Consider the following 24,058-nt stretch of genomic DNA (forward strand, 5'->3'; position numbering starts at 1 on the left):
GAGCAAATTGGTTGTGAAAGAACTTTATATTGTTTAGAGCAATAAAAACTAATCTTGAATACAAAATTCATTGTAAAGAACTTCGACAACAGTCAATTACGAACAAATGACTTCAGGGTAACTTTGCGATCAAATCAAGGACGAGAACGTCTATACCAGAACGGACTGACCTTCACGTTCTATCTATAATCTGTAGCATAGGAAAATATTACATCGTATATGGCGTGGCTGACAGTGGCTATCTCCAAATTCTACACGTGTTATCTTTGCTCCCTGGAAAAGACAAAAATCATATACATTGGCACTGACTTCCGTTTACCCAGGGGTGGCTCATTTTTTAAAATGAATACACTGTTACAAAATGAGGCTCATATCATTAATAAGATACTATTGCTACATTCGATCCAAAGAATTAACATATAAAGGCCCTGTAAATAGAGAATGACGCGTTCTAAAACACCTTTATGTATCTCACATTCCCCTTCATTAAAATATGGTCCAGTGGCGGAAATTGCTGAGTGTGGGGGGGGGGGGGCAGTGTCGCAAAATGAATTGTGGGGGGAGGGAAAGTGCCACTGATATTGTCAATAGCAGAAATAACGAAATTTTTAACAGCCTTGTAAATACGAAAAGTAGAATTTCTCAGCAAATGGCAAATATACAAGGACGAAAGGCTGAAATGCAGTGTCAAGGCAATCAGAAACTGTGTTCCAAAAACAATAAGGACAGTGAATATAAGTGATTACAACAAGGCTTGAAAAGTAATCGCAGCAAAAATCTTGTTTTCAATCGTGTTACGCTTCAGCCTGTATAATCAAAATAGGCTAATGATCTTATTTTTGTTTTAAGATCAAGCAGTAACAACGTATATCTTATTGCACCAATGCAGACAAACAATAAATTAAGAATCACTGCTTTATTGGAAATAATAAAATATTGAAAGAATTGCAAAACCAAAAATATATCAAAAATCTTCTCATTTTTGAACATGAAGGTTATCTTGCAGTGGAAAGAAAAATAATTGCAAATGTTGCATACTGCAAATCTACAGATCAAACAAAAGAATAAATGGTGCAAAACCTATGCACTCAAAATACATATCGCAAAGGGGAAGTGTCTCATGGTGAATAATCACGCCATTGCAAATCAATGGTTGCGTAACAATAGAAAAGGAGGAATTTGTCCATGAATAACTGGCATGCACACGTGACGATAGCAGTTAAGGTGAATCTGGCTATTGCCTGCTGCAAGAGGATTCTCACACAGGCATCAGTAGTTCAGTAGAAACGGAAATAACATCACGAAATGGATAAAAAGTCAAATACATGGATGGATGAACAAATGCAGTAGAGAAATATCAGTTTTATGAAAACAACCGTAGTTCTGGTTTGCAAAGTGAAGAGAAGAGGATTTAGGATGCACAGGAAGAGAGGAAACTGGATGCAAGAAAGTTGAAGCATAATTTCCGAAATTATTTATAAACTTGCATTAGCGGGAAGACAGGACAATTGACAGGATGTTTGCATAAAAACGGATTTTTTAGAAATCAAATCGCCTACAGCCAGGTCAACTGACAAAATCTATGGCAGAAAAATACAAGATCTTACCTGTCAAGATAATATCTCCCTCGTAATTGAAAGCACAGCTGAATATCTCGTCTGTGTGCCCTTCAAGGATCTACAACGGTAGGGAAAAACGGTAAAGGATCTTCAACGGTAAGGATTTGGGTTTCAAAAAGGACATTCTGTCATATATAGTTTCAAACATTAGCTAACATGGCTCAGCCCGTACAGCATCGAATTTTGTTTTCTTTAGAATGTATCTTCATCGGTATAAAGAAATATCTAAAGTTGTCCTGAAAGCCTTGGACGTAGGAGACATAGGGGCTGGGAGGGCTACAGCCCCCTTAATCAGGCAACAATTATCATATGTTCTATCTCTATGAGGCAACCATAATCGAGCAAAATCCATATCAAGCCCCCCCCCCCCCCCTAAACGTTTTTCATTCGCTACACCAATGCTGCAAGCCAATGGCATAGATTCTTTTACGGTCTCAATTACTCTTTCTCGGGCTCTCTTAATTCTTCAGCCGGGTTCTTTATGCAGGGTGGCTGAGAGCTTCTTATACTTCTTTTCTTTAATTCAGAACCTTTCCCAAGACAACCCATAATTCTAGAAATCAATGTTGTCATCCAGCTTCTGATATGCAAAATTAAAGTCTATAGAAATCACAAGAATAATTAAACCGTCAAAATACTGGTGTGAAAATTTGGAGAACTCTATATCATTTTCTTACTTAGAGAAAAAATAACTGAGGATTCAGCTTTTCAGCTGAATTTTGATCCCCAGTCTAATTTGAATTCACACTAACAGATGACAGATGCCCTGGAAATTCGTAGCGCTACGGGGTCAGCTGACACGAAGCAGGTTCTGAGAAGAAGATCCGATTTTCTCAACAGCCAAACATTTTTATGATTTCCTTTCTGCTCTTTTTGGGCCTACGCAAACTGATCGAATGTGTCAATTTAAATGTGACATATAAATAGCATTGCAAAATAATGGTGTGAATCTCAAGTTGGCAACAAAACACCTGTAGATTGATGGGTAGAGAACGGTACACTCAATTTTTAAAAGAAACTGGCTATAAGAAACGAGTACTAGACGGTCAGAAAAAATTACGAAACTTCCGTACTCAAAGCAACTATTAAATCGTGATAAAACTGAGAACAATGAAATTTTGTAAAATCCAAGAACATGATTGACCAGATGGCCTAGAAATCAAGACGTGAAAAAAGGGTCAAGAAAATTTCATAACATCATTCATGACATCATAATTAAGAAACTCTTAAGAAAAAGTGAGTATTGAAATTTCTAGAACATTAATAAACTGGAGTATTCAACATCGACCTTTGTTGCTTATAAAAAATGAGTGTATTTCGATATCACATTCGCAAGCCATATTTTCGATTAACAACGCTAAGTGAAGGTCAATCTCTGCCAACATTACTTGGAACAGCCAAAAGCTCGGGTCCTGTTTGCTTATTTCTCGCTATCATCCCAAATTCTTCTACTTCTGCTCACCTTCTGCCAATAATCGTGTTGATAGCTTAGACGAATATCATACAAGTCACACAAAAGCACAATTCTTAATCTTAATGTCCTACGTCATTTTATTGAAAACCAACAAAAGGAAGAAGGGTTGGCTGGATTCACACTAAATGTCAAACTTTAGTGTCCCAAGACTTCTAGCAGAAATTGTAGATTTGCAGGAAAAGGTTCTTTATAACTCTAAGCTCCTCCCAAGCACCCCCTGTTCAGTTACTTTTAATAGTAGCTGAAAATAGGCTAAAAATAGTAGCTTAGTCATTGCTAGAAATTCGTAGAATAAGTCGAACAATAGGCGTGTTAAATCAAATATCTATGCTCCAAGAAGACTTTTTTTGCAAAGGCCCATTTAACAGACATTTAAGTGGTCAAACTCTGTCATTACACGTGCTTACACTGTGACTGTGATTCTTGTAGGGTGAAGAGGCATCTTTTGGGCTATAAGGTCTCGATACTTTATGAGTATAGCTAATTGCAGAAAAACAATCCTTAAAAAAAGCTGAACTACCTTACCATTAGTCAATACTCCTTGCAATGAAAGGCATTAGTCAAATATATGTAAAAACTGTAAAATATCAGGTAATATGCTATAGGATTCGATTCAACCGTGTCAAAAGCAACTTGCTACCGTCATATGTCAAAAGCAACTTGCTACCGTCATATGTCAAAAGCAACTTGCTACCGTCATATGTCAAATGCAACGAAACCAGTGATATGATAGCAAAGATATACTATATCACGAAGATGTTCCTCGTTAATTATTTTAACACATTGTTTATAAGCGGTATTGTATGCTCGATCTTTTCTTCCTTGTACAATAGGCGTGCTTTGTATCAGACTTATCCTAGGCGGAATCTATTGCAGTTTTGAATAAAAAAATCTAATTTGAAACATATAAAATATGCTTATTAATGATATGTTTACATTAAAGATTGAAAGATAAAATACTGCAGTGGAGAAACACTTGAAAGTGTAAGTGCAACTGAAAAAATTTTGGCCTGTTCAAAAAATGGCACGAGGTTCTCGTTGAGTCTGCAGGTTATTGAGGTGAGTTTGAGTTTAGAAATTTTGAAATTTTACCTGGACGCATTCACCAGTGAAAGGGTCCCATAGCCGAGCCGTTTTGTCACTTCCAGCAGTAAGAATTCTGTTACCTTGTGGGTTGAAAATCGCCTGTAAAAGAAAATGGTTACAAAGAATGCTAGCAAGATCAGAAACAAGAAATAAATTTCAACCGTCAATACAAAGCCTTCTTCAACCTGAACCGATCATAATTTGAAAAACTTAGGTAGAAAAAAGTTGGGTAGGACTAACTGGCTCTTTGCAGTGGCTCTTAGTGCACCCACTGAAGTCTTCCTCCCCATGTAGCAATGCTAGTGCACCTTTCAGCTATAGCTAGTAAAAGTTTTTCATCTCAATCTAATTCCTTCTCTCTCTGATTTCTCACTTTATGATCAAGTTAACCACTTCACTAACTAACAGGTGAAGATCAAATGCATACAATGTCAGATTTGAGCTATTAAAAGTTGACCTAAACGATCATGAAGAAAAAAGACTCTGTTTGGACTAAAAACAGCTTCTAATTATCAACCTTCGGACGTCGACAGCGCCACTTACTCAAGCCGAGGAACCATTACAAACTTTTTTCATAATTTACATAAATGAAGAGTTTGATAAGAAAGATTCACTTCGAAGATTTCAGGTGTACGCTAACTCTGGTCAGAAAATGCAAATGTGCAAAGTTGCGGCCATTAAAGCCAATAGAAATAATTTCCGTAATTCAGTACCTACAGCAATGAATTTAGTATCAAATGAAAACCTTATTCAATCTTTGAAGTTTTAACAAAAAATTGAGTACCAATATGACGAAAATTGATCATGGTCATGTTGCAAGATTGACTTTGAGATTTTTTACAAATAATCTTCCTTTTTCAAAAAAGCAACAGAGGAATATTCAAAATGAGATCAGAATAGGTTTCAGTACAACGACTTATTTATGACAAGTAAGCATGAGTAAAAATCCAGTTTTGTTGTAATTTGCAGCTTGTCTTCTTATGAAATGCAATATCTTATTATGTATGATATCATTAACAAATATGATTCTGAAGGTTATGATTCTCATTAAGGTAGAAATTCAACCCTGTTTTAACTGGCCACTGAAGGCAAAAGTCATTTTTCAGGTACACTTTTGGGCAACGTATAGTTATATTGTTTTTTCTTAGTTACTGGATTGTGCAAATATTGCCTTCTTTCTCGCTTCACGGGATAAAAGTTGCTGTAGGAAAGGTTTACGAGAAAAATTATGGCCTACCATGTTGTATGAATACCCCCCCCCCCCCCTCCTTCCACCCTAATGGCGGCTGAAAACAAAATGAGAATTTTCCAGAAAACGATAAACTTTGGATACTCTTGGATGAAAACCTTCAATGATTTCAGTGGGATAACAAAACTAAAGTAAAAAAATCTCAGACAAGTCGATAAAAGTAGAGTTTTCAACATTGCCAATTTCTTGAAATAAATTGAAAAAATTAATAGGGTATTGATGGTTCATTTTCAATTTTTTAGCGATCTGCAAACCAAAAAATCTATTTTTTTCAATCTGAAAGGATTCTTATTGGTGGGGTCCTACTTCCAAAAATTCACCCTGTGGGTTTATTCATCCACAATGTTTAGTGCGTGGGATTTACTTTAATCGAAAAGGAAATCAAAAGGTCAGATCAACACGAACTGGATACTTTTTTGGCATTTTAATTATATTTTACGAAGGAAGAATGACCAGACTTCATTTATGTGAATCAAGACAAATTCATTCTGCATCAAAGCATTACCAAGACGGCATATACTGGAAAATTCGATAAGGTTGCGTAATAGATTCCACTGAGATCGGATCTTATTGCCAAAAACATTATTATTCCTATGATAACAAACACAGTATCCTCTTCAGTTGCCTGAGAATAAAAAAACGCCCAAAAGATCAACAACCTCTTCTCGGTTAATAATATTATTAGATCAACAATCTTAAAGAAACCTGGAAGACCAACCTGTGGCAAAATGTCATACACTAATCATATGTAGAAAAATATTTCCATACAGGAACAAATGGAAACAAGCCACTTTCGAAAACAACATAAATCTGATAGACAAAGCTGCATTGCATTGTTTGTAAATATCTCACGATAAAAATCTTGGGATCTTCATATGAGACGAGTGCATGCAGCTGACAGAGTTTAAAACGCAAAGGAAATAAAACAAGGAACAATTTTGGTAGTCCTCCTAGCGTTTGCTGCAGTAGAAACAGGCTTAAATGATATACCGCTTGCTGATGTTAGAAAGAATTTAATTCAATAGAAGAAAGAAGCTTTGATTTCTAGCAAGATAAAACATTTCAAAAAGCGATTTAATAGTTGATTTGTTTCACTAAGATTTCGTTTAAGTTTGAATTCCAATAACAAATACCAAATTTTGCTTTGATTTTGATGGATGGCTTTGAAAATAACATTGGTATGTTTTGTCCTAAATGTAGTTTTCTGTTAGAAGACATCGTGGAGTGAATAACTCTGTAATTGTGTTCAGGTAAGGGATCAGTTACAAACACATTGGTAAAAAGGTTTATATGACGCATGACAGATGGGGCACGTAACTATCTGAAAGTACAAACAAAGGTACAAACCAGAAAGTGCATATACAAATTAGGGCGTGTCACTTTCGAAATGGGTATGACTGACTGCAGTGACTGAGTCGTGTAAGCAACATTTAATGGATTGCATATCTATTGTCTGTTATTATATTCTGTGATATGTCTTGTGTTGAGTGAAAAATCATGCTTTGGCTCCTTAAGAAATTATTCAATTCATGTTATTCGATTCAGCTGTACTTTGTTAATTTCGATCTTTATGTTGTGCGACTTACAATATTTTGACGTAATTGTTCCCTCTAACTGTCGTTTTATGCTTTTGCATTACAAAGATAAAAACCTTGTGATTTTGCAACATTGTCAACTGGCAACTTTAAACTTTATTTGCATTTGAAAACTAGTGACAGTAACTTGCTTCTACCGAGCACCCGAAGGTAGTTTTAAGACACTAAGAAGCTATGCATAACAGGCAGTGTCCCTGTCTTTCTTTTAGAATGGACCAAACCTCACAATACCTGTGCCTGGAATTACAGAGGCTAGAGTCCGTGACCCTAACCAATGTGCCATCTCTATACCTCTAACAGTTTTATCGACGCATTTCTGTCAGATTTGATGATCATTACGTATGACTTCTAATAAGAAAAATACAAAAGGAAAAGCGAGAAAACAGCATTTAACGAGGTTGTTACGATAACGAGATTGTTTTTAGTTGTTCATGCATAATTCTTTGCATTTACGTGTGTTCTGAAAACGCTTTAGGAAGTATTGAGTTTCATCTATCCTTTCACGTCATATTGACGTCAATTCCAAATTTTGACGTCATTCAATTAATTAGCTATCAAATCTAGAAACATCCTAAGTAGAAAGCTATAACAAACGAGATAGTTTACACAATTAATGGAACCCATAACGAGCTTGATTTCAACTGTGAATTTTAGGCATTTTCACTTCGCCGGAAAAAAATTTGACTGAAAATATGTCCTATTCAGCGGAATATGGCAGCTTATCTTATGACGGGTCTCCGAATTTACCAATTTGGACAGAACATTATTTTTTACCTTAACCATTATCATGAATCTCTTCTGTTAGCCAAGAATAAACTCGTAATTTGCTCTTCTTAAACTTTCTTGAGCTATGTTAACTAATTCCCATCATTAATCGGCTTCCGTCGTTAAAAATACTTCCTTTAACCACAAAGGCTAACTTTCAATTGATTATTTTGCCCATTATCTTTGGAAAACAATGAAAACGATTATGACACGAATTCCTGATCTTTCTTGCTTTTCTTGCCTTTGCTTAACATATTTGAGTTTCGATCTTTGAGCCCAATTCTTTTAGCTTTCTCAAAATTTTAAAAAAACTTGTCCCAAATTAGCTTGTAAGCTAGATATTTGGACACACTGATAAAATTTTTATTGACTGATTGATTGTTGATTGAACGATTGGTTGAAGTGATTGGTTGACTGGCTTTAGTGGTTGGTTGATGGGTTTATTTATTTATTCATTTATTGCATCTGCTGAAAAACATGCTACATAAGACCAAAATTTAGAAATTGGTTATTCACGACAACGTTTAACTGAAATATCCCACCTTCGATATTTCTCCTTCGTGACCTTCTAGCTTACAGATGCACTGATGCGTGACAGCATTGTAAACTCTGGCTGAACCATCAGCTGAGCCAGTGACAATGTATTGCCCGGTATAGTCGAAGCACACATCGAGTACTTCATCATCATGGCCACTAAAAAGCAAAGTACAAGGGAGCTCAGACCGGTGCTTAAACTCTTCTATAAGACAAGCTTCTATAAGAGAATACACTACCACCTGGTCATAAAGGGACTGATAAAGAACAGAGAATGACAGGAAATTGTCATGTATCCCTGCCCTCTTTTCTCTTGATTTGTTTTAGATGACCAATATTAGGAAACATTAATTTCATCAAAATAGTTCAGAGTGATATTAAAAATAAACATGTTTTCAGGCTCCATTTTTGTCCTAAATACAGTGGCATCATAATCATCATTATCATTATACATTATTTTTACACACAAAAAATCACGATTTTAAAAAAGATCCGAAATAAATCTGAAATCACGGCTTTTATCGTAAGATATGAACCTATTTTTCAAGAACAACGAAACTGCAATATCTGCTATGGCGAGTGGCTTAACAAATCAAAATCGCAGAAGGATGCTCGCGATTATCCCTCAAATGGTTTGCTATAACTCTGGCATCCTTACCGTAAAGTTCCTATACATTTTCCACTCGATGTGTCCCAGATTTTGCATGTCTTGTCCTGAAAAAGAAATCAGACGAACTCAATGACCACGGCAAAAATGGCAGCCTTTACAGGTCATGTAACTCCTATTTCACAGCAAGTTTTGCGTGACAGAAAAAGCTCTTGATTTTGCAGAATATGACACTTTCTTAACTTCAGCAAAAAGAAAGTTAGTTTATAGAAATTGATATTACACCTTGTACTCTAAATTATTCCTCGATAGAGAAGTACTTTATTTCATAAGAATAAATTACTAAGAGCGACAGTGACAAAAAGAATCATAATTTTCTTGGAGGACAGGTAAAGCGAATGCTCCGAGATTAGCTCTGACATTAAATTTTGAGACAATAATCACTCTACCGTTATGCAAATGAACTCCATTAAAAAAGAGGGAACGAAAAATTGATTGACTGCAAAAGATTTTCCTGCAGATATGTTATCTCTGGGTTAAGGTAGATCTCTAAAAGTTAACCTAAAGGAGGTTTACTGTTTCTTGATTCTTTTTTGTTGAATTAATCTTTGAGATAGGAATTGATGGCGATTGATGACATTAGGTCATCATACATCCTTTGCTAAAATGCTAAAAATGGGGTTTAGTATCTCTAACTAATTTAACAGGGGAAGGTTAAGGGGAATAATGCCACTTAAGTGGAAACTTCCAACTCTTCTACCGAAAAGTTTTGTTTTGTTGGCGACGAAGAAGCAAGAATAATATTCTGTATTATTTCATATTTAGCCACTAATGCCCGCAAAGCTGTGCTTGCGGAAAAGTGTGCGCAGTTGGTATAATGAAGCCTTATTACTAGCCTCAAACGCATACTCTACATTTAGGGAAAACTCAGGGCTTTAGAGTTCAGTGCACCCTCGTTTATTCTAAACTCAGTTATGCGAACATTGTTTATCCGAACACCGTTTTAGGCGTTATATTTTATACCCGAATATATTTTCATTTTACAAAACACTAATTTAAGCTCACCTCCAATTATATTCGAGCCCTAAAATGAATCCATCCAGTTACAAAAACATACAAATGAGTTTGTATTCTTTCCTTGCGTAAACTTCCAGCCGAGAGACGTGAAAGTAGCCGAGAAAAACAACCATCGACTCATTTTTAAATAGATATAAGAATTAAGTTGTTATATTAAAGTTCTATTTCTATATTTCATGCCATGAGTACTACTGATAAGTAAATTATATTTTTGACTCTTTCTCGTGTCTTTTGTGTGATTTTTCCTAACCGAAATTTCATCCCTAAGCATCAAACACTTGGCTTAACCGAACGGCTCATCTCACATTCAAAGGTGTTGGGATAAACTAGGATGCACTGTATCAGATACACATTCCCAAAAGACAAAAAAAGATGAGTACAACTTCTTTACCATCGAGCCGGAGACTATGAGAGAACAGTCAAAGTTGAACTGTGCATTTGAAATTTCTCCTCTATGGCCAATCAGCGTGTGAATTCTCCTGAAATGGGAAATTTGCATGAGGTAAGAATCTTGCAAGGTTACATTTTCAAAAACAAAATAGACAGACGGCTAAGAAATGTCCTTAGAACCAGAAACTCAAGAAAGAAATCGCTTGTCAAGCTGGAGAACTCTTCATAAATATCACCCCTCTTCTCCATTTATTCCCCTCTTAGAAAACGAAAGGACCAATCAAATGCGTCTTTTTTCCTCTCATGTTAATTTCGTTCAGTATCTCGATAAGAATGTTCTGCTTTCTTCCGGTCATTATCCGACGTTTAAACTCTGAAGAGTGTCGGACGAAAAGTGCTTCAGTATGCTATATTTCCAGAATCTCGTGCCATCTTCAAATTTAGTGAGTTTTCATTGATGACCCAAATTTAAATACTTTCAAGGAGTTCATTTTGCAGCTTAGAGGGAAATCTGTAATGTCATGGATAGGACGCTCAGTGGACTCAGCCACCTTGTCAAAATTAGAAGAGATTTAAGGGAGGGGGGGGGGGGGTGGGTGGCTGAGCCTTTTCAATGTGCTGGTCCTGGGTTTCACTTATCAAGTGTATACTGTGTTTAGTAACTAGTTAGAAATTTATAGGTTTAATTTAAGAGAAACTTAATAAAGCAGATACTAGCCTTCCACTTCGCACATCCCAAATGCTCACAGTGTGGTCGAATGAGCCAGTTAACAATTGATCACCCACTGTATTGAAGGACGCGCAAATTATTTCAGCAGAATGCCCCTACAGGACGAAATTAAAAAGTAAATAATCAACGTGATAAAAGTCTAATGAGATATCACAATTCGTCGTTGAGTAAAATTTATTGAGCTTTGAAAAGATGAAATCTCAAAAACAGATGAATAAAGACAAAATCATACTTGTCAAATAAGGTGAAGCTAAATCCAAGATAAATAGTAACAACATGATGAATTTTACTTTTTCTAAGATACATTGATCAATAGCCATTTAAATCTTCGTTAAACGTTGAGGATTAATAGGAATGTTACACCATTCTATTCTGATGTTGAATCGATATTTTCTCAATTTCGCACATTTTTTACTACCTCTGTGTTTTGTAAAGACCTAACCGTAATTTTAAATTTCAGCATTTGTCACTGTTTACAGACGAGAACAAAAAGGTTCAAGTCGGGTTTTAGAAAAGCGAATAAGCAAATCGAGTCAAGGAATAAAGAAAGGAGTTTAAATAAGGCCATTCCTTATTCAATAGATCAATTATTTATGAATAGATGGACAAGATTGATTTTATTTATCAATAAGGCAGTGAGGAGCAAGCTAAATACTCATTAAAGTACAGAAGAGATAAAGAAGAAACCTACAGAGAGTGTACACAATTCAACTCCTTTTTGCAAATCCCACAGTTTTGCAGTGTGATCCATGCTTCCAGTTGCAATAACCGTACTTTGCAAATTGAAGGAGAGACACACCTATACAATGAGATAAATTTTGAAAACATTGGAAACCAGCGAGTAACTTGCACACATGCATACAAGAGTGGCTGGTGTATATTCTCGTCAGCATATATAATCTAAAGGCAGAAAATAGACCCATTTAATGTCATAACAAAATTTACTGACTGTGTTTTTGTCACAAGCAATTGGTTTTTTGTTTTTCTGCGACAAGGGACTGAAGAGAATAAGCCATAAAATTTGCTGTCTGCGATATAAAATAAACACACAACGTGTTAGCTTTTGCACTAGTATGCGATAGGCTTACCCATAATTAAATTTTGATTAATCTAGAAAAGTGGTTAGATTTGTGGAATATGTTTTACAGGTCTAGATAATTGAAATCATGTAGCAGCAATCTCCTCTTGAGCGTACTTCTTATTAGGCCATAACAAAGTCAACAGCAGGTGAGAGGATTGCTCAGAGGTTAGAAGACGGACTACAGATCCAAGGGTCTGTGTTTCGAATCACTGCCGTAATCAAACTTTCACCTAGAGTGAGGGGAGTCGCAAACTCTCCGTTTTTCCAGGCGTAGGAATCACGAGATGTGGTTATATCGAGAGGAAGGAACAGGACACTGCTCGATAAGCACAGCTTTTAAGTGTCTTAAAAACTACCTTTGAATTCTAGGTAGAAACAAAAGCACAGCGTTAATAAGAAGCATTTCTGAACATAACGGTGTTTCTGACATATCAGCATTCTTAAAGGCGAAGAAAACATTCAAACAATCAGATATGCATACGTACGATTTCTGACGTATGTCCCCTGAATGTATGATAGCATTTTCCAGTTTCAGAATTCCAAAGCTGAAAAGGGGAGAAAGATAGACTGTTATGCCGTTCAGCGTGGTGCAGCAGATAGGGGCCATGGAGGTTTTGGATGGAGTGGTGGATGGGAGTCAAGATAAAGCTTGTGAACTAAAGGATGTGGAAGTAAAAATGGCAAGTAATCTCGAAAAAAATTGGCCTAAATCGCAAAACACTGCAAAGGAAAAACACATGCTTAGTTGTCATGGTACGTTTATACAACCAAGCTCTCTGTTTCATTCCATACTAATGAATTCTGAAAACCTCTATTTCATCTCTCCTAAAAAAACTCACCTTCAATTATAAGCTGCCGTGTCTCCCCTTTTCCCTTTTACGTAAGTTTTCTATTTTATTCTTGTAGCTTTGTTCTCTCACTACTATTCAAGATTTTTGAAATTCAGATTGTGTAATACTAAGAACTATATGTACAACACTAACGTATGTAATAGGACACTGGGCTCGAGAACTTTTAGGTTTATCTCGGTATCCTGGAAACACCCCATAAACATTCTTTCATGATATATTACTTATTTGTTACTATGACAATAGATGTGTTTGAGTAAATAGATCTTTAATATTCACGTTGTAAGTGTGTTGCTTAATGAAATGAACTTTGAATTTCATTTGGAATTTATTATGTGATATTTCGATGACTAGATGATTGTGTGGCATTTGCAGATACGAACAATTAGAAGAATGGAGAATTTGATTTGTTGTTTTACAATTTTCTGTCTGGTAACTCTCCTGAGTGATATGAGAAGAATGCAATATAGAGAGCTGCAAAAGGGACGGAAATACAAGGGAACCTACCTTTGCAGTTTTATCGAATGACCCGGTAGCGATTTTATCGCTGAAAAAACAATACAGATAATCTGCCGTTAAGGGGACAATAGTTAAAGATCACCTGTAATGGCAAACAAAAATTATCTGCCAGAATTATTGCTAGGATAAGTATTAAACACACCAGATGCATATCTAAGATAAGTTTTCAATATAAGACGTTCCTATTTTACACAGGTTCTCTTTATGTGAACAGCGATAAGTTAAATCAATTCATATTTACTATTTGCTCAAATCTTTTGATAAGGAGCTATTGATACACCGTAAAGCTTAATTTATCTCTATTGTTATCTATTTTTATCGGTAGCTTTCGCGATTGTTTCTTAGGGAAAAAGGAACGATGGTTTCTTAGGAGGGGTTTACTCTCATGAAAGGTAACTCACGAGGGTGGACTGATTTTCAAGCGTCATCACGAGGGTGGACATAATTAAACTTTTTTGCATTTTGCGATGCGTGGTGTAAAAGAACGTGCGGGAAGTAACTTTAATGAGACGTGGAAAGGAACGGGGGACATTTAAAGAGATGAAGCAAGGGCGGGAAATTCGAATATATAGCAAGTGTTGCAAATCTGTTTAGTTTTTCGCAAGTTTTGCAGAGTTGGCGAAAGTTATTTAAAGGTTGCGACTGGAAATGGTGTACTTTTTGTAACTTTATACTCAATGCAATAATTTCTGCGGACTAATAAATTAACAAGACAATACTGGAGGAAGCCAGCTGAATTCACTACCTTGTAGACCTTATAGACAAGGGGATGTGTAGCCCTGTTTACATTTCAAATTTAACTCATGTACATCCCGCGTAAAAGTAATCCACATTCGTTTTCATCAGTGTGAAGGCAACAAGCCCAATCCGACCCGTGTTAAGGCTGATTTCCACTAGGCGAATCTTTTCGTGCGAATCGGATTTTTGCCAACATGAGCATGCATGGTGTCATGTGCTCAAATTTCGATTGGCAGAAAGTAGATCACGGTCCGACTCTATCACGACGACTATTTATTCGATTCGCGCGAAAGAATTGACCTAGTGGAAATCAGGCTTTAATCTAGCCCACCTTCGATAGGTGGGTTCGACTACACGAATTGGGACGAACCCGGGTTAGTTTGATCTCGTGCATGTGCAATGCTATTCTATATAAAAGGACGCGTCGAACAATCATTTCATTTCTACATTCGTCCACTCCAGACAACGTCAAAGTATTAACGATGAAGGGCGAAAAAATTGACGAGGATCGATGAAAGGGACGGTAAACTTGCAAATTCGTGAACAAGTTTGCCGAAATACTCAAAGATAGGACACTAGCTCACGACAAGGTTGAGCAGAATGGAGCAAGTCAGCAAGGTGATGACAATGAAAACGATGTCACATCTCCGGAGGAAATTTCTTTTTTGTCCCTTTAAGATGAGCCCCTCTCACAACCAAATCCCTCTCAGTCACTGTCATCGACATTTCCGACTTTACACTCACTCCTTTCACATCATAAAGATGGTCGAAGTTTTGCATATTCTAGAGCGAAATCTTTTATCTTCATTTTCAGGGCGAAATCTGTTATCTTGCTGTTCAGAGCGAAACCTCTTATCTCCTTCTCGACCTCATTTTTAAACACTAAGCTACACGGCTTATCGGCTTCTAGAATCCAATCTCACTTTTTAATGCTCCTAGCAAAAGCCTTTTTTAAAAAGGCAAGAAGGATATACATGAATATTTTCAACAAAAAATTTGTTAGCGAGATTCCATCTCCAACGACATTTCAAATTAACCTTCAACAGTGTAAAACACGCATATGTGCCCAAGTTAACCCGGGTCGAACTCAAATCTATGTCCATAATGTCTGACGAAAGGTAAAATGGGTTCGACCCGGGCTACATTAACCTCAAAGTGTAAACACGGCCTATTTTTCTCCCTATTTTGGGGACTTTTACGCACAGGGAGACTTATACTACACAGTCCATTGTTTACATGGCAGTGGATTCAGCTGGCTGCTTCCAGTATATTTAGCTCCAACTCATCAAACCAGTCTTGTTTCTCGCAAATTGGTCGGATTCAAGCAGAAGAACATTTTTATGCTGTTGTAGGCTGGCTTGAATAAGCTATTTGAACAGATCTGCCCTCAAAGACAGGGTCCATCTCCAGATCTACAAGGCATTCTTACTTTACATTGTCCTAAAAACAGCAATGAGCATAGGTTCTTCGTTGGAATCCAAACTAGGTCCTTCGTTACACCAAGCCGGATTCATCCAGTAAGGAACTATATTTCATATCTGGTAAAAGGGTAGTTACAATTACACGACATCGCAATAATCTGGCCTTATTTCGGACCCGTTTTACGGAGTGAAAATGCCCATTCTAAAGGTCCCCATCCCATTCTGTTTGGTGTGACTGCATAGGCTCGATGCAGTATCGCTTTCGAATCTTCTTTTAGAGAGAGAAAGAATGGTATAGGTCCTAGAGTCTTATGGCACAGTAAATTTATGCCCGCACTCAATGGCGGATTTAAGGGGGGGGCAACTAGGGACAGTTGCCTCTCCCTCAACGAATTAAAGCAAGTCTGGCGCCCCTTTTTTGGAAACTGTGTGCCTCTTTTGAAGAATGAGACTTAGCGGTTAATTTACTTCAAGGAGTACCTAGAAGTATACAACAAATATTGTGATAAATCCCTAACAAAGTGAATAGAGAGCCTTCTGTCAGTAGTTAGGGTCTGGAATTGTTGTATACAGCGTACACTCGTCACCAATTTCCGAAAATTTTTCAGCGCCCCCACTACCAAATGCCTTTCCTTCAAATTTGCTCTGGATCCACCTCTGCCCGCACTATGCAGGGCAAAGAATCAGGTATGGTGTGGCTCAAAGGAAAATGATGCCATTTTGTCTTTAACAATTTCAAAACAATCCGACGGCATAAGTAAGAAAGTATTGTGTAATCAAGGTCTTCAATTCATCTATGTTGAATTGAATTCAAATTCAAAAGAATTCTAAGAAAAATTTTTGTATCTATCATTTAAATACTTGCATTGATGATACAAGCAAGAGAGGCATCCATTAGCTACTCTGAAAACGAGGCACTCACCCATAAGGATTGTTGTAAGCGACGGCGTAAACCACGTTCTTGTGGCCCTCCAGAGTGTGAAGCTCCTCCCCAGAGGCAGTGTCCCATATTTTGCAAGTTCGGTCGTAGCTGCCAGTTATAAAGCTAGGGGAAAGAAAACCACAAAGAATTTTCACAAACATAAGAAAAGAAGCCAAAGAGCAACATAAAAAAATCAACTTTTAAAAGGGAAATTTAAGGCACTATGAAGTCGTCTTAAAAAATTTTATCAGCACAGAACACCTATTTCAACAAGTACAGTTTCAAAATAATATTAAAAATTACCAAACAGCAATGAATTTACAATCGGAATTTTTAGTGTAAAAAGACAGCACTCTATTCAGCTTTATATTATGGGTAAAATATCATAACATCTCCTTGTTCTAAAAAGATAGTCAGCAAATGTATAAATCGCCAAAGAAAACGATATATTATACAATAAACTTTTGAATAGCAAAGAAAGGCAGCAGTAGATCAAAAAAGTAGAAATAACAGCAACATTTGGGAGTAAAGTATAAACATAAAGTTTCTATCGAATAACTCACCTGGAACCAGATTTGTTGAATGCTACATTTGTAAGTGGGAGAATATGGGCACGTAGAACCTGAAAGCAAGAGGAATGTGAACATGTAAGGGTAGCATCGCACAAAAAAGTAATGATTAGGAAAGTTGAATAAAGAAGTGCAAAAATATGCAAAAAGTTGAGCCAAAGTAGTGCAAAAATCAAATTGCTGCTAGAATGAATAGGAAGCACATGGATTATGAACAACAGGTAGATTGTGAAAAATATTTGCCTGAATAAGCATCCCATCAAAAGCATCCATCAGGCTTACATAGTTCAATACTAATAGTTCAAGGTTTCCAATCTAGTTGCTTACATAGTCTAATGCTCTTTTGTTCTTTGCACAAGTATATGGCCTTTCATGAGAAATAGTCGCACGCAAGATCCAAAATCCAAAGAATTCAAGTAAACTTTATCAGAATTTACACCCTCTTTGGTTTTGTCAAAATGTTCATTAAACCATAACTTTGTTAATCTGGACTTACAAACATCAAGTACAAAAAATAAAAAATTTGATCATGAGACAACGAACAAAAATGGCACCTACCTTGAATAGGTAGAACTTTCTACTGTCTTGTTGACTTAGCTTTTCTTGTAACCCTTGGTTGAATCAAGGAAATCATATTCGAATTTCAAAATTGAAACAAAACATAGATTCCAAAATTCCATTGGGACTTCCCAAGTGCTCCTAACAGGTGAATCTGCACCCCCAGACTGTCAACAAGGACTTTAAAATTGAGCGTGTATTTGTTTGCTGAGTTCAATTTGCAAATTTTAAAAATATACAGAAGTCAAATAAAATTTCAATAAAAGAATTTAATTGAGGGGTAATAGAATTAGTTTTGATGCAAAGTGTTAATATACTTATTTATGCCATAGAATTATAAGCAAAAAACCTCTCTTATTCAAATAGCAACTTCAAAGGATTGAATTAAAATTTCATAAGTAATTACTTCAATCTAATCATCATTTGTAAAGAAACTGTTGCAATATTTTTAAAAGAACTCAGAAATAAATTTTTTTTGGGGGGGAGGGGGGGGCATAAATCTAGTAATGTCTTGATATAGCAATTTCAATCGAAAACATGAAATTTTGAGTTTATCGACTGATTGTATTGTGGAGCTGATTCATTAACATAAGGTCAGACACAGGGTCAAACATAGGGTCAAACATAGGATCAGACACAGGGTCAAACACAGTTTCAGACACAGGGTCAAACACAAGGTCAAACAGAGAGTCAGACACAGGGTCAAACATAGTTTCAGACACAGGGTCAAACATAGGGTTGACACAGGGTCAAACACAGGGTCAAAAACAGAGTCAGACACAGTTTCAGACACAGGGTCTAAACAAAGCAGTGAACATTAATACCACCACAACCAGGAGACCTTTCAGATTGTAGGTAAAAAGAAAGCAAAAATATTCCAGGATTTGCTTCTGTACAAAATCATGGACAGACAAAAAGGAATCAGAGTAAAAGGAAAACCCCAAGCAGAGAAGCATATCTATTCTCTTTCTCATGAGGCAAAAATTCACAATAAATATTCAACTGAAAGGAGAAAGGATACGCAAGATGAGCTTTCTAACTTGCTCCATTTTCGATGGTGTCACCAACGGCTCCTTTGCAACAATATCATCAAGGATTGCATCAACATCAGACCTTACACAAAAGAATTATAAACAACTTAATTTATGCTTTAAACATAAAAACATTTGCTTAAAGCAAGATATTTGTTTCACTGCAAAATTTTGCAAAAAAGACACTGTATCAAATATTTGATGAAGTAAGGAAGGCTAAAACATTTACAAAGTAAAAAATGAACACAGGGTTATTCTATCTCAAATCAACACTATCCCATACATCTTGACACACATAGTCTGAGAATTGACTGGCTTTGATTCAACATTGATCCATACTAACAACTACCATTTTAAAACAAAATGTTCTTTTAGATCAAAAGTTTGTACCTTCTTTATTATTCTTTCATCATAAATACCCTTATTCAAAGCAGTGAAATAAGAACACTGTTTTAGGTGTATTCTTGAAGCTCTGTATTATCAAGATTAAACTAGGTTAGAAACATGGCATAAATTTCACAAGTTTTAAAAGCACTTTCATGCTGATAGCAAGAACTGATCTACTCTGGCATATTTTTCAGTTAGATATATTCAACTTACTCTGGTTTCAAATCCAAAAGGTCAATTGACTTTGTTTTCAATGTCTTTGACTGTTCATATTCAAGGATAATACCTGCAGAAATTGAAAATTTTATCAAGAATAAAAATAATGTATTTAGATAATATTTCCTAGAGATCATCACTGGGAGATAAAAACTCAATTTTGGTTACTTTAGTTTATGTAAATAACTGAACCTTTTTTTATCTAAAAGTGTCCATGAATATTTCCACAGTGGACTTGAAATACAAGTTCTAGTTTGAAGTCACTAAAAACTTGAAGACTAAAGTTTTCTTTAAAGACACAATTAAATCATAATTGAATTAAAGAAATAATCAAAGACTCAATTAAAGAAGTATTGATAATTCCTTATATACATGTGGATACAGTTCTTGCTCTATATAAATTTTAAAAATTTTAAATTTGTGGAAACAGTTTATAAATTTGTCACCCAGTGCATAATGGTTGGAAATATCAAACCAATTCTTTTTTTTCAATTTTATTTTATCAATTTTCCAGAGATTTCAAAATTAAATTTTTCAACCTTTTGAGCCATTTACACCTGCATTTCCAACATAAAAGATTCCAAGGCAGGTAAAATTTTGCAGACCTGCAAGTTTCTGTTTTGAAAATTAGTGAATTTTGTGAATGAAGGTAGGGAAAATGTTTTGTCTGCCATGGGATCTTTAGGGGCAGGGGCCAATCCAGAATAAATCCTGACTGTCACAATAGTCAAAAGCAGCTCCAGGTGCATAGCCCCAAAAACTCTTCTTGCCATGCCCTCTAGTTCTTCAGAAATGTCTTTTTTGAGCAGGAATCACAAATATACTCTCCAGGGGGTCCAATATACTCCACTTTGAAATCTAGCAATTTCTTATTATTTTTTATTTTTAAACAATTTGATCATTAGTGAACAATGGCAATTTTTGAGAAAATGGGCTGGCTTTTGGAGTTTGTACCCAATGAAAATCAGCCTAATATTTTAGTATTTAGATTTCATTTGATTACATTAAAGTAGCACTCGGATGGATATGCTTTGACACTATTCTTTATCTCTAAATATTCAGGGTTGCTTTCACCATTTAATACAGCTTTCATTGAGAAAGAATTTACAACAGTACGTGATCAAGAAATATCACTCTGGAGAAAAAGTTACTCTGCTCTGCCCCATTCTGATAACAATCTGCTATAGTGAAACTAACTTAAAGGGAGATTATGCTCTTGCTATATATTTCAAACCAATTTATAGTCATAGCTGCAGTCGCAATAGAGCTGCTATTCATGTAGGCAAGGCAGAAACAATCATATCCAACCAGCTGGCTGATTAATGTAACATCACTGAACCCGTGCAGCTTCGCTGTTATCTAGTCATCTAGTTCAAGTTATCTTATCGCTGCTACGTCTTGTTAAAAAAGAGGGTTTTGAAGCAGAATGCCTGAGAATTCTGCTTCACATGTGCAATAAAGACTGAAATGTGTGTTTCTCACACAAAATATGTGAGACTTTGTCTGACTTTGCTGCCCTTATGTCTAAACAAGTTGAAAACTGTAATGTTTATTAGCTTTTTAGCCTAGACCTGAACCTAAAGAAATATACAAGTCAGGCAGGAATATTGCAGAAATTCTAGGTTTTATATATAGTTATTTCATGACTGTTACCTTTGAGAAAAGTTCTCGAGTTATATTTTTAATACTGTGACCCTATACTACAATTTAGCAGAAACTATATTTACACCTTACAATGGAAGCAAAGATAGAACCCAATCACCATCTCTCTACATTTTCCTATAAGCAGGAAAATGTGATAACTAAGAAAATCACAATAAATACTACTCAAGGGTCTTGAATAAGGAAGATTAGAGGAATAAGCAGGATGTTAGAGCTCTTTCCAAAACCAGGGTTAAGCTTACAACGTTTGTCTGAATCAATAACCCCAAATCCAGAAGAGATCCAAGAGGAGTCATTACTAGAATCATTACTAAAAACCTTGAACAAGGAAGGTTGTAATAAGCAGGAGGTTAGTGTTCTTTACAAAAAAATGTTTATGTTCACAATTCGAGTCTAAAAAAATAGCCACAAATCCAAGAGATCCTCAAAGAAAAGTGTCTCTATTTCAGAATTGTTATTAAAAATCAAGACCTCCATGGTTTAAACAAGCTTTTTATTGTGAAAATAAAGAATAATATGGTTTACCTCTCTTATAACCAAGAATGAAAATGCTTTGCGTCTTAAAAAAGGGAAAGGAATGACTCCCACAAATCCCTCAACCTACTGCAAATTCATTAAAGTGTTGCCTTTAATCAAAGCTAAGTTACATAAAGATGCATGAAGAAATTATTAAATATGATAGCACGTGCACCTGCAAATGTTGATACCAAGAAAGGGTTCTCACCGATTTCGTACCTATACAGACCTACCAAGTCACACACATTTTGCGCGAGACACACCCATTTTGGTCCTTTCTCACGCTCACATGCATCGAAGCAGGATTCTCATGCATTTTGCAACAAACTTCTTGGTTTATTTAATTCATTCAATTTTTATTTCAAATCCTAGCAAAATCTCTCTTTCTTAACAAGGCATGTTGGCACGATAACAGCGACTAGATAATAAGATGACTAGATAACAGCGAATTTATTGGCAAGCCTACATGAATAGCAGGTTAGCTCTATTGCGACTATTTGGGATATCAGTTACACTATGAAGCTCTGCTTGCTCATACATACATTCCTTCCTCTGCATTTCTGGTCCACAGTGCTATGCACTTTTGCAATCAATTGCGCAGCGCAAATGCACCAGATTAAATTATTTCATGATTATGTACTGTTATAAATTCTTTTTCAATAAAAACATAATAAAGTGGCGAAAAACAAAGCCCCGTCGATCCCCCTGCCACTTCTGCAGTCACTGCTAAAAAAGTGTTTCTGAAGAACTAGAGGTCATGGCAAAGGAAAAGTTTCTGGGGCTACGCCCTGTGACCCTACTTTGCTTTGCTTGTGTGGCGGTCAGGAATGTTCTACAAGACCCCTCCTATGACGACCCTTTCTTTTCAAAAAACTCACTCATTTTCAAAACTCAAACATAGTTTTGAAACTCAATTTACAGGTCTGCCTATATTATGAAAGAATCCTAAAAAACAAGTAAACACAACCAGCCCTCGTTTTCAGAACTACATTGCACCGTCATCGTAATTTCTAATTTGTATTCACGTTTCTCGGGTTTTAATTATAAATCTGCTAAGCTGTGAAGGAAGCAAGAAGTTATTTAAGAACTACAAACATCGAATTTTCTTTTCTATTTCGTTTACTTCCAAAAATAGTAACATGATGCCATCTATCTTGTTACTATTTTACTTACCTGGCGGGTAATATCTAAGTAGAAAGCGACGTAGCCTCATTTTTGCAAAGTTTTCCTCACTCCACTGATAAAAAAGGATGTTACTTCAGGCCATTTCGTAGTCGCTATGAAAGTATTGAGTCTCCCGCCAATTAAACAGTTGCTACCTAGGCCTTTTTGTTCTTTCCGCAAACTAAATCTGCCTCTAAACGAGGCTTCACAAAAATGCCTGCGTAATGGTTATAAAATGGGCAATGCGATGAAATCACGCCTGTGTACAAAGACCAAGATACAACTTTTTGTTGGGGGGGGGGGGGGGGGGGCAGCCCTGATAAAAAAGTGTAAAACAGCCATATTTTACGAGATAAAATTACTTTATTTATACTACTTAAGTTTTTTGGGGGGCCCTCCGGTATCTCGGTCCTTGCATTGCATGTGTTACAAGCCCCGGGAAAACCGTCCACGACGAGAATTTTCCTGACAAAGAAGTCCCCCTTCGAAAAATCTTATGACCCAGAACTAGTTAAACTTCCCCACATTGCCCGCAATCCAAGATTTTTTGTCCCTGACTTCGCATTTTGATCTTTAACTTCCCTCTTCGGCACGACATGATAATAAATTTGGACAATCCCCTAAAAATCCAAGACAGATTCGCAGGCCAATCGTGGAACTTCAAATGTCTATAACGCGCGCAGACCAATCGTTTCTTTAATCGAGAGAAAATGAGAGAGAGACAAGACCAGGCCTGGAAGACATCAAATTTCCACCTTATCATATTCTCATTTAGGGATGCTCACCCAACCGTGTTTAGCTTTTTCCAGAGGCGGCACAGCCACGATTTGGATTCATCAACATTTCATCTGGTATGGTAAACACGTATCAAGATATGGCAAAACAGTATCTTATGAAAGACAAATCTATATTTGTATTTTTGAAATCGTCCTTTTAGAGTAAACTTTCCTCGATTAATTGTATTGGCGTGCCCTTTTAATTTGTTTAAAAGAACTTGCTAGGAAGGACCTTTACGAACCGAACATTGCTCCAAGGTTAGGGTGTCCGTAAAGGTACACCAAAGTTGGAGTGCATATCTGCAAATTATATGAAAACAAATTTTCGAAAAGAATCATTTTTCCAAGGTCCAGGTTTTAAAAACTCAGAATGAGCAATATCTCCGAGATACAGTTAGATGCCCAAAAAGTAGCTGCATCTTGAAATAGCACCTTTGTGCGAAAGAAATCACATGTGATATTGATAATTTAGTTTAGAAAGGCTGTACAGTAAACCATACTATCACCAAAAAACCTTCCTAAAC

General features: G+C 36.2%; 1 protein-coding gene across 1 annotated transcript; it reads right to left on the reverse strand.

Moving 5' to 3' along the window:
- Positions 1-11: 11 nt before the first annotated feature.
- On the reverse strand, positions 12-22,954 carry LOC148957144 (uncharacterized). Its single transcript, XM_089115857.1, has 16 exons — positions 22,768-22,954; positions 19,414-19,486; positions 18,804-18,895; positions 17,783-17,835; positions 17,219-17,277; positions 16,656-16,778; positions 13,563-13,602; positions 12,693-12,752; positions 11,818-11,925; positions 11,115-11,221; positions 10,398-10,485; positions 8,981-9,036; positions 8,331-8,481; positions 4,186-4,278; positions 1,608-1,677; positions 12-273 (listed from the first exon to the last, which is right to left on the reverse strand). Exons 1-16 carry the CDS (start codon positions 22,805-22,807, stop codon positions 239-241), a joined length of 1,248 nt encoding a protein of 415 aa, XP_088971983.1. The 5' UTR covers positions 22,808-22,954; the 3' UTR covers positions 12-238.
- Between the last annotated feature and the right edge of the window lie 1,104 nt (positions 22,955-24,058).

Source organism: Rhopilema esculentum, unplaced genomic scaffold (genome assembly GCF_057945365.1).
Source record: "Rhopilema esculentum isolate cy_ngs unplaced genomic scaffold, ASM5794536v1 HiC_scaffold_37, whole genome shotgun sequence".
NCBI classification, from domain to species: Eukaryota; Metazoa; Cnidaria; class Scyphozoa; order Rhizostomeae; family Rhizostomatidae; genus Rhopilema; species Rhopilema esculentum.

Bases quoted from the DNA above. Each gene is read 5' to 3' on its own strand.
- LOC148957144 (XM_089115857.1), bottom strand. From the start codon at position 22,807: ATGAGGCTACGTCGCTTTCTACTTAGATATTACCCGCCAG. The intron at 16,779-17,218 runs GTGAGTTATTCG...TCTTTCCCCTAG, and splicing joins TTCAACAAATCTGGTTCCAG to CTTTATAACTGGCAGCTACG. The intron at 10,486-11,114 runs GCTAGTATCTGC...TTCCCATTTCAG, and splicing joins TGGGATGTGCGAAGTGGAAG to GAGAATTCACACGCTGATTG.